This window comes from Amborella trichopoda, chromosome 2 (assembly GCF_054954075.1).
Source record: "Amborella trichopoda isolate Santa Cruz 75 chromosome 2, AtrichopodaSantaCruz75HAP2 v2.0, whole genome shotgun sequence".
Lineage (NCBI taxonomy): Eukaryota > Viridiplantae > Streptophyta > Magnoliopsida > Amborellales > Amborellaceae > Amborella > Amborella trichopoda.
This window is the reverse complement of record NC_142337.1, coordinates 21640574-21657671: the sequence shown is the minus strand read 5'-3', so window position 1 is coordinate 21657671 and position 17098 is coordinate 21640574. Positions and strand designations below refer to the sequence as shown.

Sequence of the window (17098 nt, the reverse complement as noted above, 5' to 3'; positions counted from 1 at the left end):
CTTGCTCCCCTATCAATTTTGAGAATCGTATTTCTCTTCCCTGTCTAGTTCTTAACCTCCAATTGAAATCTATTTAAGCACTAAATTTTGTTTGATTCAAGTAAAGTTAAGTATACTTATTGACGGTGCAAGTATTCATATTCGAATTTGTCACAAGGGCTACACATTAATAGGGACCACATATTTCCGGATAATATTAAAAAATTCTTATTAGTCCCTGCGGCTTAGAAAAGGGCTAATCTAGTTGATATTTCCATTGAGCAAGTTATGACATGGGTAGGATCACTTCGATTAACATTCTCAACTATGAGAAAACCCATAGAGACAAGTAATCATACACAAGGTTTTTCTAAACTCTATCCCTTAAAGAACTAGAAAGAATGTCTTACCGAAGAGGGCCTTAGATATTGAGACTTCCTCCTCACCCCAGGTGCATAAAGCATGCAATGGAATAATATGATCCAACCAAAACAAAACAATGACCGAGAGGACCCTTGGCGGTGTGGTTCACCATCAAGTGGTTATTCCTCCCATAGGAACAAGAGAAGTTCGACAAACCTATCTACCACCCTTGCTATGTGCTTTGATGGTCTTGAATCTACAATTCAACTAATAGAAAGTGAATGAGCATCCAGTGCCTAGCGCATACACTAGCTTAGATAGTGGAGAAAATGGTTTGCACTACTTTCATCTCAGTGCATTCATGAGTGAAGATCTAGATTATACCATAATAGTAGAAGGTCAAGGCTGAATTTTTTACTGGAGTGCCACACTAGTCTCGTCTCTAGTTTCTGTTGGCACCCTCAACCTCCATGTCCTCTTTCCTCTTGAGAATGCTGCATTAGGTTTCCCTTGGGTTTGTTATACCCTTAGGACTACCCAACTTGGCAAGCACAATGTCATTTTTACACTCACAGCATGGTGCCTTACCTCTAACTCTTAGCAGTTGAGATTAGTGATACTCCGAGTGTACATCATTAGGATCTCTATCTAGTTCTCAAGAATGAGGAAATAACTACAATATAAACATCATATTTTGTTTATCACTTAAAATGATGTCAACAACACTCATGTTAGATTTTTGCAATATTTTCCCCCAAATATTCCATCATGGAGATAATTGGCAACATTTAATCCACATTAGATGCGCACATAAGGAGGTGCCGTGTGGCAACTGAAGAGCTAATAAATTGGAGTTGTAACACATACCTTATGTCCCTGCCTATTAGTACACTTTCATATTGACCTATTGGTCATTTCTGGATGGACTGGTTTTTACTATACCGGGCCCTTTATTGGTTTCAGTATTAGTGTAGTCCCGATAACACTTCTCTTTACGTCTGCCCTTTTTCTCTATTACTCCTTTTTCTCTATACATATTCCCTTAATATCTCACCATGTCCTTCCTGTCTCTAACTGTGCCATTTCTCTTTCTCATCATATTATGTATCTCTAATTGTCCCCCCTCTCACTCTTCTATCTTTGTTCATGTATGAATGTGAAAAGCTGTAGAGGATATAGTCCCTAAGGAGCTTTGCTTGATCTCTATATTTGTGAAAGTTTAGATAGATGATCAAACAAGTATTCCAAAACTTCTAGATATCAATAGCTCTAGTTTTCAAGAATGAGAACTTTTAGGTTTCAAGGACGACTTAGCTTCAAGTTACCAAATGTGCTATCTATGTCTTCCTATTCTCTCTTGCCACATGTGATGGACTGTCCACAAAGGCATACCTATTTCGAGAGGGAAAGGGAATCTTCAGTGAGTGAGGAAAAAATATCATCTTCACCTCGCTTTTACGTAAATGGGTGAAGGGCATACTTAGCAAGTCGGGACTTTCAATAAATCGGCTTATCTTAAAATCGGGAAAACTCATTTTTATTTTAAAAAGTCGGATGAAAAAATCAGATAAAAAATATGAATCGGAAAAAATACTTCATATAAAGATATCGCCAATATATAGGACTAGGCTCAAAAAATTGGAGTCAAAAAATCGGATAAGTTAAAATGTTAGAAATTTTGAAATTCTAAAAAATAAAAATTATGTCAAAGCCATTAATAACTAATACATCCATAAAAACTTTACTAGACTAATATAATTAAGTAAATTAATTTAGATGACTCATGACTCTCATCCAATCATCCAATATTCAATACAAAATTAACTAGAAATATTAAAAATTAAGCATAAGGCATGGTAGTAGTCAAAAGAAAAGTTAGGAGTTTGGGAAGGTGTAATCTCCAAGTCATGTAGTCATGCATCATCGTCATCATCATCATCATCATCATCATCAATTGGAGAGATGTCCTCATGTTCCACCTCTTCAGAAACCTCTTCTGGCAATGAAACAAGTTGTTCTAGATTAATTGCATTACAATCTCGAATTTCATTTTCAGGCGATGCAACTATCATCTTCGAGTTCACTAGTATGTAAACCAAGTCGGTTAACATAGTTGGTGTCAATTTATTCTTTTTTTTTGTTTGAGTCTCCTCAAAAGCATTCCAATTTCTTTCGCACGCTGATGAGCTACATGGTTGGCTCAAAATCTAAATGGCAACCATTCGAACCAGTGGAATGTTTTCTTTGCATACTTCCCACCAAACTCCTACATAATATGAAATTTTAAGCCAGTGCGATAAAATTTATTTTCTTAAGATACAAAAAAAATAAATAATACAAGAAAATACAAAAGATTGATATTCAAAAAGATACTTACGAGGATGAGTTGTTGATAATAATCCCAATGCAACACCATCAAATATATTTGAATCTCGAATATGGCGCTTCAACAACTCTGAAAATAATAAATTTTTCTGCTCTGCTTGGATCATTTAATTTGAAATCAAGGTAAAACCAGCCTTCATCTCAGGATTATTAAGTTTAACAAACCCACTATACATTAAAGTTGGATTAAGAAATGAGGCAGTTGCATGAATGGGGTAAATTATATTTCACTTTTGCCTCTTTTCGAATATCTTCACCAATTCAAGATACTTAGATTCATTGCCATTACAATTTATCTTTAGTGCTTCCATTGCTTCATATAAATATCCCATGGTTGACCTCTCACTATCACTCAAACGAAGCACCTTGATAAGAGGCGCTAATGTAGTGATTCCATCGTCGCATCATTCCAAAATATGGAGCATTGAATTCTTTATGTGATTTTTGTACCATTGTTACTCTTGCTATAATTCATAGCTCTCCACTCAGTGGATGCAACCATCATTCTCAAACCCTCTTCTACTTACAGTACAGATTGAACCATCAAAAACTTAGTGGCAAATCTAATTTTACCATACTTTTTTAATTCCCTTCTATTAGTATGCTTTCTCATTAATCTAAAACAATGAAATGCCGATACATAAAATCCACTATTAGCTTAACATCCTTAATGACGTTTTAACATTTTTATCAATATCTTCTAGAAGCAAATTCAATCCATGGGTAGCACACCGTGTTTTATGAATATGAGATAATTTCGATTCTATTAGATCACCAGCAAGTATATAATTTGATCCATTGTCAGTTACAAGATGAACAATATTTTATGGTCCTAACTCCTCAATGAATTGAACAAGAATATTTTCATGAAATAATTCAATTATGCTATGCTCAGATACCTCAAATGCATTTATAAAAACTGATCCATTTGGACAAGATGCAGCAACATTGAGGAATGACCGGTTTTTCATATCCGACCAGAGATCTAACATCAAAGTATATCCTGATTAAACCCATGACTCTTTTATTGAAACTACATATGCATCGACATCTGTCTTAAGTTCTTGTACTAATTTAATGCGAATAGATGAGTAACATGGCAATGTGTAGCTAGGACCAAAATTGATACATGCATTTATCATGCTAATAAATGATTGTGCATTGATGACATTAAATGTAATATTATGCATAACAAATGCACGAGCAACTTCTTTGTCAACAAAATCATTATTTTTTTTACTCAACAATGATGGTCAAGAACTTTGTTGCATACAGGAACTGATAGCAGAGGTACTTAAGTTTGTCAAACATTGATCAACATTTTGAACATATGATGTACTTTTTTTCTTCTTTTTTAGAGGCTTAGAAGATACCTCGTGTGTCGTAGAAATAGCCAAAGCTTGTACATCATCTGGTACCTCAAGACAAGCTTTTATATCATTCCCTTGTTCTCTTGACAAGTGATATTTGAATCTTGTTATCCCGGTAGAAAAGCCTTCACCACAAAAATTGCAATACAATTTATGTCCTCTTTCGTCACAATACTCCCAAACTAGATCTTTTGACCTAACCATTGTATCTTCTTTCCTGTTTTTTAATAAAATAAAAAATATAGAATATATAAGTCTACACACATTAGGGGTTCATGCTCTTTATAAAAAATAAAATAATAAGTTCATGATAAATACACCATATGAATTTTTTCATTAAATGTTTTAACAAACATCACACTTACTTAGTACATACCAAAAAAAATACATGTAATTTTTCACATTAAATACTTTAAAAAATATCATACCTACATAAATACATACCAAAAAAAGTAGACCATGTAAATTTTCACATTAAATACTTTAAAAAAGATCATACCTACATAAATACATACCAGAAAAAGTAAACCATGTAAATTTTCACATTAAATACTTCTACAAATATCAAACCCACTTGAATACATATCAGAAGTAACTATCGCATGGTCTCACCCTAAAAAACGCTATTAAATCCAAATAAAGTGGAGAAAATTTTTTGGAGAGGGTTTGTATCTGGGGTTTTGTGTTCTTCTAAAACAACTATAAAACCCTTCTCTTTCTCTCTCCCCTTCCACTCCATTTTATTTCACGGCTAGACGCTGCTCTCTCTCTCTTTCTGGTTTTCTGGAGTTGATTTGAGTCGTTACTGCGTTCATATGAAAAGTCGGCTAAAACCCTAGTTCTGCTCCAGTTCTTCATAAGACGTCAATGCTCTGTTATTTTGAGCCAATTTAACCTTAAAAGTCAATTTTCCATCATTCCCAACTCTCTTTCTAAAACTTGTTTTATGCATTTGCAGATGCCCCATTAGTTCATTGCTAAATCTCTTTTCTCTCTCTCTCTCCTACATGTGCTACACAAATTCAAATAGCGGCAAAACCAGATTCAATGTGGTTCCAACCCTTCCATTCACTGCTTATAGTTTTCATTGAGTAGATATTCTCTCTCTCACTCTCTCTTCACTCAGTTCACAAAATGACGGCCATTGAGGATGAGGCAGTGGAAGCATTGAAATCATGGTGCACAAAGGTTTTTTACAGGGCAGAAAAAAGGGCATAAGAAACACTCGACAACAAAATTTGAAAAGGCAGAAGAAATCGCTTGCCTGTAAATAGGAACACTCAACAAGAAAATTTGGAGGTTCCAGTTACTCATGCATCTCAAATGAGGTAGCCTAGTTATCCAATGGCTTCCACAAGAGCATCTGCTCACAGAAATCTGGTTTTACATTTATATGATTTTCTTTACTCTACATCTATATGATTTTATTTACTCAATAATTTCCTTTACACAATGATTTGCATGTAAACAGTATTCCTTTGCACAATAACTATTGAAATATGCATCATGTTGAAGTTAAAAAAAAAAAGAAATCATACCTTCATTCTGAAAACGTGTCTGTGAAGAAGAAGAAGAACATAGCATAAACTCTAAGATAATAAACGCCAAATCCTAACAATACATAAATCTATTGGGGATAAAAATTTCTATTTTCGAACTTTTTTTGTGAAATAATATGTTCTTTTAGAAATTTTAATAGAAATTTTAATGGTAATATGAAAAAACTTTTTTTTTTTACGAACTTTTCAAGAAAATGGCGTTTAAAATGTTTCACAAAAATTCGCCGATTTTTTGAAAAAGGCAGCGATTAGTTGTCCAATTGATAACAGACTTTGGCTTCAACCGTGGCGGAAGTGAAGTGAAAACATAACCTCTACATATATGTTTAAACTTATATGCTCCACCAGGTGTATGTGCCTTTCAGTAATGCACTATGTAGAATTGATCATATTTGGCATGTAAAACTTTTGGGAGTAACTTTTTTGACCAACCGACAAACCTCAAAAAAGAAAAAAATAAACGAAAAAGAAACAATAAAAAGAAAAAAACTATTTATACTGTGAATAAAATAGCATCTTAAAACTAAATAGTCCAATTTTTACACTGAGTACAAGCGCAACAAATAGATCGCTTCAATACTAACATTGGAAACAAATAACTATTTTGTGTAATGAATTAGAACTTTTAAATTTTATTTGTTGAGGTAGATGATAAGGTTTATGTTGTAAACTTTACAATGTGAAGTTTAAATTTTTTTAAATTAGTTGTAGTGGGCTCGTTCCCCCTTAGAAGTACACTGATGGACAGGCCCACAATCAAGTATGGGTGAAAAAAGCTTGGCGCTTGGGTTGTATTCCTACTGTTAAACGTCTGCAAGGAGTTAGGGTTCCGTTTAAGTTGGAAAATGACATCATGGCCTCCAATGTGCTAAAACCCAAAAATTGACCTTTTTTATGTGGACTCCTAACCTATGAGTCCTAAAATTTTTTCTTTTTTATCTCCTAAACTTGTGTGGTTGAAAGCTTAGGGTTTTCGACTTGATACTTGAATCTTGGAGTTTTTCAAGTAATTGTTAGTAGATGTGGGACCTCTCTAGAAATCGATTGGGAATATGTCTCTAATGAAGCTCTCAACACAAAACTCCAAGATGGAGGAAAATAGGGCAACTAATTGCCTTTTGGCTTAAGAATGGGTGAATAGTTTGATGGCAATGATATGTTATCACATTTCAAAAATAGTGTTCAAGTTAATACGAGGACTTTTGGACCAAAATCAAATAACTATCTTTTTGACAACAATTTCATCAGGAATAAATAAGATTGATCTTGGAAAAGATATTGGCATGCAGTTTCAAAAGGTTCGTGAAGTTAGTAAGTCGACTAGGCATGATGGAGAGAGAGGATGATGCTCACACTTCCCTTTCTCACTGACTTTTGCTTTTTAATGAGATTTTTTTTTTTTTATGGGGTAAATCAGTGGGGGAGAAGCCCCCTACCTAGTTTTCAATAATCCAAGATAGAAAAAATTACATCATACTATTTTACAACCCTACCGTAGGGTAATTGCGCCACATGTAGAGTTACCCATAGGATTTTACATAGTTTGCATCTTTTCCCTTTCGGGGTCATCAATCCACTAGGGCCTTTTGACAGTTGTGTTTACATAATATAAAGCTGGTTCTCCGTTTGCGGTCGATGAGGAAGCCAGAACGTTGTATACCTTTCCAGTATGTTGCTAAGAAGAAGACTGTGAAGTTAAAGTTACCAAGGCTTCTTTCTGTGGAACGTAGGGTGGTAGTCCATTTTGTTCAGTCCTTTTGGTCTCCCCGTATTGGATCTATTTATGAAGTTGGGGTAAGCTCTTCCTTGCATGGAGCTTTGGTGAATTGGGACGAGGAGCCTGTTGTAGAACCGTTGAATGTGTTGTAGGCAGAGATAGAGTCCTATATTGCATATGCCATTACAGAGCATAGTGAACGTGAGGATCCAAATCTTTGCAATTCTGGGATCCTTGAGGACAATGCCGAGGAGTTATTAGAGATGTTTGATGAGATGGAGGTGGGTTTTATGAACACTTAGTTAATGTGATTGCCACAATCTTGAAGACGATCAAGAATAACAAAGCTCTGAGAAAAATATGGAGGTTGAGAAGAATAAGGAGGGACATAATGTTGTCAATTAGGCTAGTTCAGAACTGGATAAGAAAGTGGGGAACAAAAAGATGGGTAAGAAGGAGGTAGCTAATTTAGGAAGGTCCACTAATAATGCCATTGGGATTAGTGGACTCTTCTGGCTCTTTGGACACTGCATCATCTGGTTCTTTAGATTTCACCATGCTTGTTGATACTAGGATGATCACTAGGTGTGGAGCTGCTAGTAGATTGTTATGAAGATTATTTCTTGAAATGTGAGACGTTTGGGAGATGACAAGAGAAAGAAAGAGGTTTCTGTACGGGTTAGCTTGTTCAAGCCATACTTTTTGCTGTTGCATGAAAGAGATTTCTTGACTTGGGCCTTAATGAGGATCAACTAATTAAAATATTTGCCATCAAGAAATCTCTCCACATATATTTGAGATTAGAAGAAACACATTGGAGATAGAGATCATTGATCAAATGGCTTGAGGGAGGAATAATTATGCCAAGTTCTTCTCACACTAATGCAAATGCTATGAGGAGAACGAATAGCACTGCAAGACCTAGATTCTTGGTGTGATGAGGTAACACTAATGCAGATGCTATGAGGAGAAGGAATAGCATGGAGAGACCTAGATTTTTGGTGTGGTGAGGATGATCGGGACAATACAGAGTGTGATATTTTAAGGTTCTTGAGGTGGCCTTTTGTCTTGAGAAGCTTCTTTTTACTAATTGTTTAAGGCCCCTTTCAATGTTTTATCTCAAGAGTCAGCAAAAGAGTAGGAAGTGCAAATTAATCTTTCCAAACCCAGTTCCAATAAATTACATCAAACTTAATCAAATTCAACACAAAAACCGTCCTCAGTTGCTTCTTGGTTCTTTTTCACTCTCCATGCAATCTGCCTAAACACTAACATTGCCTTTCTCACTCCCCCTAATTGAATCTCCCTGATATCATGGGCATTTCTACTACCCAGTGCCGTTATAAGTCCACTATTGTAATCGACTTTGAATATTTGTTGTCAATTTCACTGTGTCTCTGTAGTCTTCGAACTGCTTAATGGTTTTCTGATTATTGTGGAACCTGTAACAATGAGAGGAACCTTATTGAATAGGGGAAAGTAGAAAAAAATGGGACCTAATCTTTTAGTGCCTATACTTTATTATACCAAATGATGAAAGAAACAAAGTTTCTTCTTTTGAAGGAAAAATTACTTCAACAGCGAACACATAACCGCATCTGTATAGTAATATCAAATGAAAGGCACAAAAGAAAACCATTAACTGAGCGACAGACATAGGGGGCATCATGTTCCATGATGATAAAACAAAAAGCGAAAATATAACAATAACATCTCCCTTTAAGCTTATTTCATATAAAAATTTTCTGGAGTATTTTGACAATAGCATCATCTAATTATTAGTAGCATCCTCAACAACATTTCTATTAATGAAACGCAACTTCCTGGTTCATATTAGAGCTTCTAAACCGAATTTAAAGATGGGTGCTTGCTAAGAGAAAGAGTATTCTTTCAAATATTGTTTGATTTGGCACAATGATGTTATCAATATTCTTCACATATTTTGGATCAGATAGTTTTAGTATCATTTCAGTCAGCTGAAAATTCATTGACAAATCCAATTTATTGCGTCTTTTATTCTTCCCTAGCGTTCGCAAGCAGCAACACCATAATCAAAGTGAAAGGAAACAAAGTGGAGCCTAAAACTCAACCACTTCTAAACACAAAAACCTAGCAAAAAAATCTACCAAGCATCAATAGTTCCACTTCCTCCTCAAAAAGGTAATGGCAATAGAAAGCTTAAACCGTGGCATATCAAAATGGAAGATCCAATATCATAGGATGCCCCAAAAGGAAATGAATCATCAAATTAGCAAAGAAACAATATAAAAAAATCAGAAAACTCCAAAAAAAATAGACTAGAGTGTCCATGGAGAATGCAATACGAAAAGAACATCAAGAAAACGCAGAACAAATAAATGTTTTATACAAGATGAAATCTAAACTTTGATGCGTTTCCTAAAGAATTTTTAATATGGGCTTGAAATAGTTAAAAAAATTCAAAATTTCATATAAAATCAATTGGGTATACCTATTGCGGTGATCAATAAAAGAGACTGTACCAATATCCATCCATAGAATCCACAGGTGAATACCCCTAAACATCAGAATTTGTTAAGTCAAAAAGTTCTTAAGTAATGTTTTCATCATGACCATCACAAGAGAAGGGCATTTGCGCATGCTTATCTAATTGACAACTAGTACATAAAGTGTGTAGTACTTAATGAAATTGAGCCACGATTTCCAAGTCTTTGTAGGGTCATCAAACTAAAATGCCTTAGTCGCTGATGGGAAACTCCGCACACCACTTAGTTGCAAGCTTATGTTCCGTGGCAATAAGAGTAAAAATCAATCACCTTCCAAAACATAAATAAGCCCATTTTCAGAACCCTTTTAGCATTCAACTTCCTGGTCTCACGATAATTAACAACAAAAAGATAGGGAAGAATTCAAAATTGCATTGAACAAAAAATCGGAACAGAGGTTGGGGGGACTTGTTCTAATAATGAAAAGGGTAAGAAACAAATATAAGAATTAGAGTGTGATTCCTTGAACTTAGAACCTGGAGAAGGGTAAAACGACGCGAGGCGACAGGGAGCCCTGATTTCCTATATTGGGGAGTGTGCAAGACCTGCACTGTCCAAATACATAGTAAGTACAGATGGCTACAACCCAACGTTAATAAATAAGGCTACAGCTATAAAAATTTGGAAAAATAAAAAAAAAAAACCTAAACTACATTTTTTATGCAACTTACCTCCAATTTAATATTTTTTCTTACTTTTTTTTTTTAATACATTTTTTTATACAAATACCCCAACCAAATAGAAAATAAAAAAATACCTGAACTACCCTCTTCTATCCTACCAAAATAGGGGCTCCAGCACTGGGTAAGTACGGTCCTACAGTAGCACTCCGGCACTATGTAAAGTGTGGTACTACAGTAGTGCTCCGACACTATGTAAATTGTGGTAGTTATCTTAGGGCGGTCCTTCACTTGTGTGCTCCGGCAATGTGATAGTGCGCTCTGGCAATGTGCTACTGGGGTCCAAAAGTCAACATCAAATCTGATCAAAATGATTTTTGTATATAAAAAAGCATTTCCTTAAGAATAAATAAATAAATTTTTTCTATTGCAGAGGTATTTGCATAAAAAGTTTGTTTTGGAGAAAAAAATTGACTGGGGCAAATTGCATAGAAATTATGGTCTTGGCAACTTTTTATAATTTTCACTAGAGACTTCATCCAAAAGTAAGCGGTCTCTTTGTATACTTTTCCTATTAGTAATCTCACGGTTACCCGGCTTCTTGTCCCATTAAAAAATGGGAAGCATGTATGCATGGGAAACTCCAAATAATCAAATATCTATTTTATTTCACCATTTAATATACCCAATAAAGAAGGTGCAACTTGTTTGAAGTTTATACTATAAGATGCCCTCCGCATACGGCAAGCCCTATTTTACTTTATTCGACACAACTTTTCTTTCGAACCCTACAGGATCGCTTATTTTCAAAATGGAATCTTCAAAGAAAAAATAAAAAAACAAAAAGGCTTTGCACGGTGGTCAAAGGGGTTCGTTGCATTGTAAGGCTTATTTTCTTTGGGGAACGTATACTAAGATACCAATCATTTTTTGTACTCACAATTTTTTTTTTATTTTAAGAAAATAAAAAAAAAATCCCTTAATTTTAAGAAAATCAGAAAAAAATCAAAAAATCAGAAAAAATCTCAAACTTCCCTCACTTACACCTTTTTTTTATCAATTTTCGATATTTTTTGGACGAAAATACCCTTTACAGTAATCTTTCTATCGTAATATATTGTGACTATTACGATAATTAAAATACCGTTGTAAATAGAGATAGAATTACGGTACTTCTAGTATCGTAATAACATAAACGTATATTACGGTACTTTAATTACCGTAATAACATAGAGTATTACTGTAATTAAAATAGCGTAATACTTTAAAGTAGTATTAGGGTAATTTAAGTACCGTAATATTGCCTAACTCAACACAAAAGATTTTTTATTCTCTCCAGCCTACTATTTATTTACTCTCTTCACAAAAATCCGTGCTAGCACTAATTTTTCAAATCTCAAATTTTTAGGATATAATCTCTACTTAATTTTATATAGTTATCAAAATTTTAGAACGAAAACTCTCTTAAATAGGTGTTTTTGAGCGAGCGAGTAGATCCACATCGTGCTCTCATGAGAATACAGATTTTTTGAAAATAGTAGCTCTGATATTAGATTTGGTTTGAAGCTTTTAAAGTACTACGGTAATAGAAAAATTACAGCTAGCATAGATTTTTGTCGAGGGAGTAAATAAATAGTAAGCTTGAGAGAGTAAAAAATCTTTTGTGTTGAGTTGGGCAATATTACAGTACTTAAATCACCGTATTACTACTTTAAAGTATTACGGTATTTTAATTACCGTAATACTCTATATTATTGCGGTAATTAAAGTACCGTAATAGATGTTTATGTTATTACGGTACTAAAAGTACCGTAATTCTATCTCTATTTACAATGGTATTTTAATTACCGTACTAGTCTCAATGTGTTACGATAGAAAGACTACCGTAAAGGGTATTTTTGTCCGGAAAATGTTCAAAATTGGGAAAAAAGGTGTGGGCGAGGTTTTGAGAAGTTGGGTTTTTTTTGCGAATTTTTTAAAATTAAGGTATATAACGATAATTTCATATTAACTTTTGAAAATATTTGTTTTTAAACTTTGTGCTTAATGATTGTGATCTTCTTGTATAAAAAATACGTGGTCACGTCCCATACATTTCGTTCTTTTTTTCTTGATAAAAGTAGATCATTTAAAAGGAAATTTTTTTTTAAAAAAAACAGATAAAAAATAGAGCTGGTTGCTCAAGGGGTCTGTTGAGGAAGTTGTAGAAAAAGCCTTGTCCTGCCTAAAAGGATGAAGGCCAAGCTCAAACTTTGGCACACATATCCTTGCACTTTCCTGTGAATAAGTTCATAAGTTCCCGAAAAAATTGGAAAATAATTAAAAATACTGTTTTTGAACTCCATAAGTGCATGTCTTTCATTTCACGAATGGTCGGATCTAGCCTTTAAAAAAGGTTATTTTTTTCTCTTAATTTCTATTGGCTGATGTTGAGTGGATCTAAGAGTTGCATAATCGTTCAGTGCCCCGTTCTAGCATCAATTTTCCCCTAAAATGAGTGGTACCTGTATTATCGTATTAAGAACATTTTTTCATTTTTTGGAATTTTATTTATACTATTCGTGTCGGATCGTTGGAATTGTTGGATTGGATCCGAAGACTCGGTAGAATTGATAATTTGTGTCCCAAATTTTTTCAAAAAATAATTCAAGAAATTTTGTTCATCCTTTTTTGTCGCTTGACTTGGTTAAGAATTGGTCAGAATCGGTGAAGAATCAATCGGACTCAGTGAAAAAATTCCACAAAAAAATCAAAGAGTTTGTTATTTTGAATCGACCGAATCCTGAATTTTTACGAGATCCAGGACATGGTGATTCTTGATTCCAGATCGGGTCACCAATTTTTAAGTCCATTTACGCAATCTATTTCACCAATATCAGTAGGATTTCTCACAAATTTTTAGGCTAAAAATATAGCCATAAGGCACCCAATGTCGAGAGGTGAATAGTACACAACCCTTGGCCTTAGGAAGAACAAATATGTTCTATTTAGAAAAGTAGAAATGTGACGACATCAATTTAAAACTAGCAATCGGCTCGGCCCGTAAGTCAGATCTTAAAAATTTAGGACATGGCCACAAAATATGGCATGGGTAAAGTTTGGACCTAAAAGAATGGCCAGCTCAGGCTTGATATGATAATTTTTTTTATTTTTTCACTTTTTACAAAAGGAATAATTGATTAAGCCAAGTTTCGCCCTAACCAATTTAAAACTAGGCTGCCTGGTCGGGGCTGCCTTGTTGGGATCCATGGGATCCATGCGGGGCACGATCTAGCGTGGCACTGCGTCAATTATTGTGCACCAACGTTTTCGAAAGTCTTGGTCGTTCCCAAATTGTTGATTGTCTTTATTGTAGGATTTCCAGCTAAAAGACACACGGTGAAAACTGTCACTACCCTTTCAAATGAACCCTAAGTATGCCCAACAAGCGATGCTGCCAAGAAAGTAGACGCAGACTTCAAACAATAAAACAAAAAGAAAAGTAGAAGAAGGAGAACCAAGGATCTTACCACTTCCTGAATCTCTCAAATCAAATCCCCAAAACTGAGAGACGACGGACAACAGGTTCTCATCACTGTTGACCTGAAACTGAAGTATCTCAGCCTAAGTCCCCCAATCCGACTGAGGGAGAGAGTCATGGAAAGCATTGAAGCATCTGGCTATGGCGACCCCGAGACGACGACTAGAAGCTACTGGCGATGGAGCAAAGATGACTTTTTCCCAGAGCAATCCTTCAAGAGCTGGTCCTCCTACAAAGATGCTCTCCTATCGGCCCCTCATCGCTTCAAGGACCGCCTGTTAAGCCGCTCCGATGAGTCAGATGAACTCACCAAACTTCGAAAGCAAAGTGAGAATGACATGAAAAAATGCCTCAATTGGTGGGACTTAACGTGGTTTGGTTTTGGCTCTGTCATAGGTGCTGGTATCTTCGTGCTCACGGGCCAAGAAGCTCATGACCACGCAGGTCCCGCCATAATCCTCTCTTACTTAGCCTCAGGCCTATCAGCCATGCTCTCAGTCTTTTGTTACACAGAGTTTGCTATCGAAATCCCAGTTGCCGGAGGCTCCTTTGCATACCTTCGTGTCGAGCTTGGAGACTTTGTAGCATTCATAACCGCTGCTAATATACTCCTGGAGTGTATAATTGGGGGCGCAGCTGTAGCTCGAGCTTGGACCTCATATTTTACTACACTCTTAGACCGACACCCAAATTCCTTTAGGATCCATGTCCATTCCCTCTCTAAGGGTTTCGATCTCTTGGACCCCATTGCAGTTACAGAGCTCATTTTGGCATCTATATTGGCCATGATAAGCACCAGAAAGACTTCATATCTCAATTGGGTGGCCTCAGCAGTGAACATGATCGTTATCTTGTTCGTAATTATAGCCGGGTTTGCGAATGCCAAGGTTTCTAACATGTCCCCCTTCCTCCCCTTTGGAGCAAGGGGAGTCTTCCAAGCTGCTGCTATAGTGTACTTTGCCTATGGTGGGTTCGATAACATAGCCACCATGGCTGAGGAGACCAAGAACCCCTCGAGAGATATACCACTTGGGTTGTTAGGCTCGATGTCCGCTGTAACCGTCATCTACTGCTTGATGGCTCTCTCTCTCACCATGATGCAAAAGTACACAGACATAGACACGAATGCTGCCTACTCTGTTGCGTTCCAACACATCGGGCTCAAATGGGCTAAGTACTTGGTTGCTTTGGGTGCACTAAAGGGGATGACCACCGTGCTCTTGGTGGGTGCTCTAGGCCAAGGCCGCTACATAACACACATTGCTCGAGCCCACATGATTCCCCCGTGGTTTGCTCTGGTCCACCCGAAGACTGGAACCCCTATCAATGCCACACTCTTAGTTTCCCTCTCCAGTGCTTGCATAGCCTTCTTCTCGAGCCTTGATGTATTGGCGAGCCTCTTATCAATCAGTACTCTGTTTATCTTTGCGATGATGGCTGTTGCGCTTCTCACTCGGAGATATTATGCCAGGGAGTTGTCCTCTCGGCTCGAATTGTTGAAGCTGATAGCTTTCCTTCTTATTATCATAGCTTCTTCTATGGGTACTTCAGCTTATTGGGGATTGAGGCCCAACGGGTGGTTTGGGTACACAATTACTATTCCCATGTGGTTTTTGGGGACATTGGGGATTCGGGTTTTCCTACCTGAGCGCCACGCTCCAAAGGTGTGGGGTGTTCCGTTGGTTCCCTGGCTCCCTTCCCTCTCTATTGCGACAAACCTGTTTCTCATGGGCTCACTTGGTTACCAGTCTTTTGTGAGGTTTGGGGTTTGTACTTTGCTCATGCTGGTTTACTATGTTCTCATTGGACTCCATGCAACCTATGATATGGCGCATGAGAAACAGAGATCAGATGGCTTTTATGTAAACGGAGAAGAGGAAATGGAAAATGTGAAGCCATAACAGAATTGGCACTTGTTCTCTATTTCTAGGCATCAAACATTCCAGGTTCCCTGCAAGGCTGCGACCAATTTCCTTGTTTAAGGCAACACCAGTTTAAGAAATGGTATACATTGGACTTGAGGATTCAGCTAACAACTCTGACTAGTAAATGCCGAAGTGGAACTACATTGAACTTGCAGCTGGACAAAAAGGTGAAGACCAAACCGGCAACCTTCTTACTTCTGCCATGGCTTTTCAGAGCTGTAGTTATCAACGAAATTTGAGAATAAATGTTATCTTCAAAAATCGTATCAGTTTAGCTTGGTAGTTTTAGTGTGGTGTTTTTTTTCCTATTAGCAACATGCTATCCTCTGAAATTGGCTCTTCCCCAAATTTTCGGCTCAAATTCTTCAATCTGAACTCTAATTTAGGCTGGAAACTTGTGGTTTATTGGTTCCTAAGGGGGTTTGGCCGACAAAATCCGATATTTTAAAACCTTTTGGCCTGTAGATGGAGAGAACTTCCACTGAAACTTTGAAATCACTGTAATCCACCCTCAGAAAAACTATGTTAATAGTCATGTAATGATGCTGTTGATCAGTATCATATAATATATTCCAAGTGAGAAAAAAAACGAAAGATATTTCTTTTCTATGGTTCTACTAGGGGAGGTCCCATAGGTTGGATTGGTTTAATCACCCAAAATGATGGGACCAATTTCGAAAAGATATCCACAAATTCTTATATAAAAAGTTAAAAGCTAATTACTAAATCCATCAGGGGTAATCCTTCCACAAATACTTAAATTCACTAAAGTGTGTCCATTCTGATAAATGGGGTTAAGTGGAGTTGATGAAGACTCGGTCTTATTTCTCCCCCTTGAATTGGCCTTTCACTCTCTATGATAAATGAATTTCTCAAGTGTGATCATTCTGTGCCCTTTTTCCATGTCTACGAGAGATGGTGGCATATGTCCAAAGGGCAGGGAATAGCAATGGAAAATTTTCCCTTGGCTTTAACCTCCCTTGATTTTTGAAGTAACAATGAGAAAATTTGCTCTTAATTTCTAATTTCAGTGGAACGAAACCTATATTCCTGATTTATAGATAGTGTGTGAATCCCGAACCAATATATATGCTTTAGAAACTCAATTGGCGTTCATATACTGTGTAACGACCTT

General features: G+C 36.3%; 1 protein-coding gene across 1 annotated transcript; it reads left to right on the top strand.

Annotated features, from left to right (window-relative positions):
- The first annotated feature begins 13847 nt into the window (after positions 1 to 13847).
- CAT5 (cationic amino acid transporter 5) lies at positions 13848 to 16224 on the top strand. The gene has a single exon (XM_006850394.4). The coding sequence runs from the start codon at positions 14155 to 14157 to the stop codon at positions 15937 to 15939; it is 1785 nt and encodes a 594-aa protein (XP_006850457.1). The 5' UTR covers positions 13848 to 14154; the 3' UTR covers positions 15940 to 16224.
- The last annotated feature ends 874 nt before the right edge of the window (positions 16225 to 17098 follow it).

What these genes read in the sequence shown, in the direction of transcription:
- CAT5 (XM_006850394.4), top strand. Translation starts at nt 14,155, where the DNA reads ATGGAAAGCATTGAAGCATCTGGCTATGGCGACCCCGAGACGACGACT.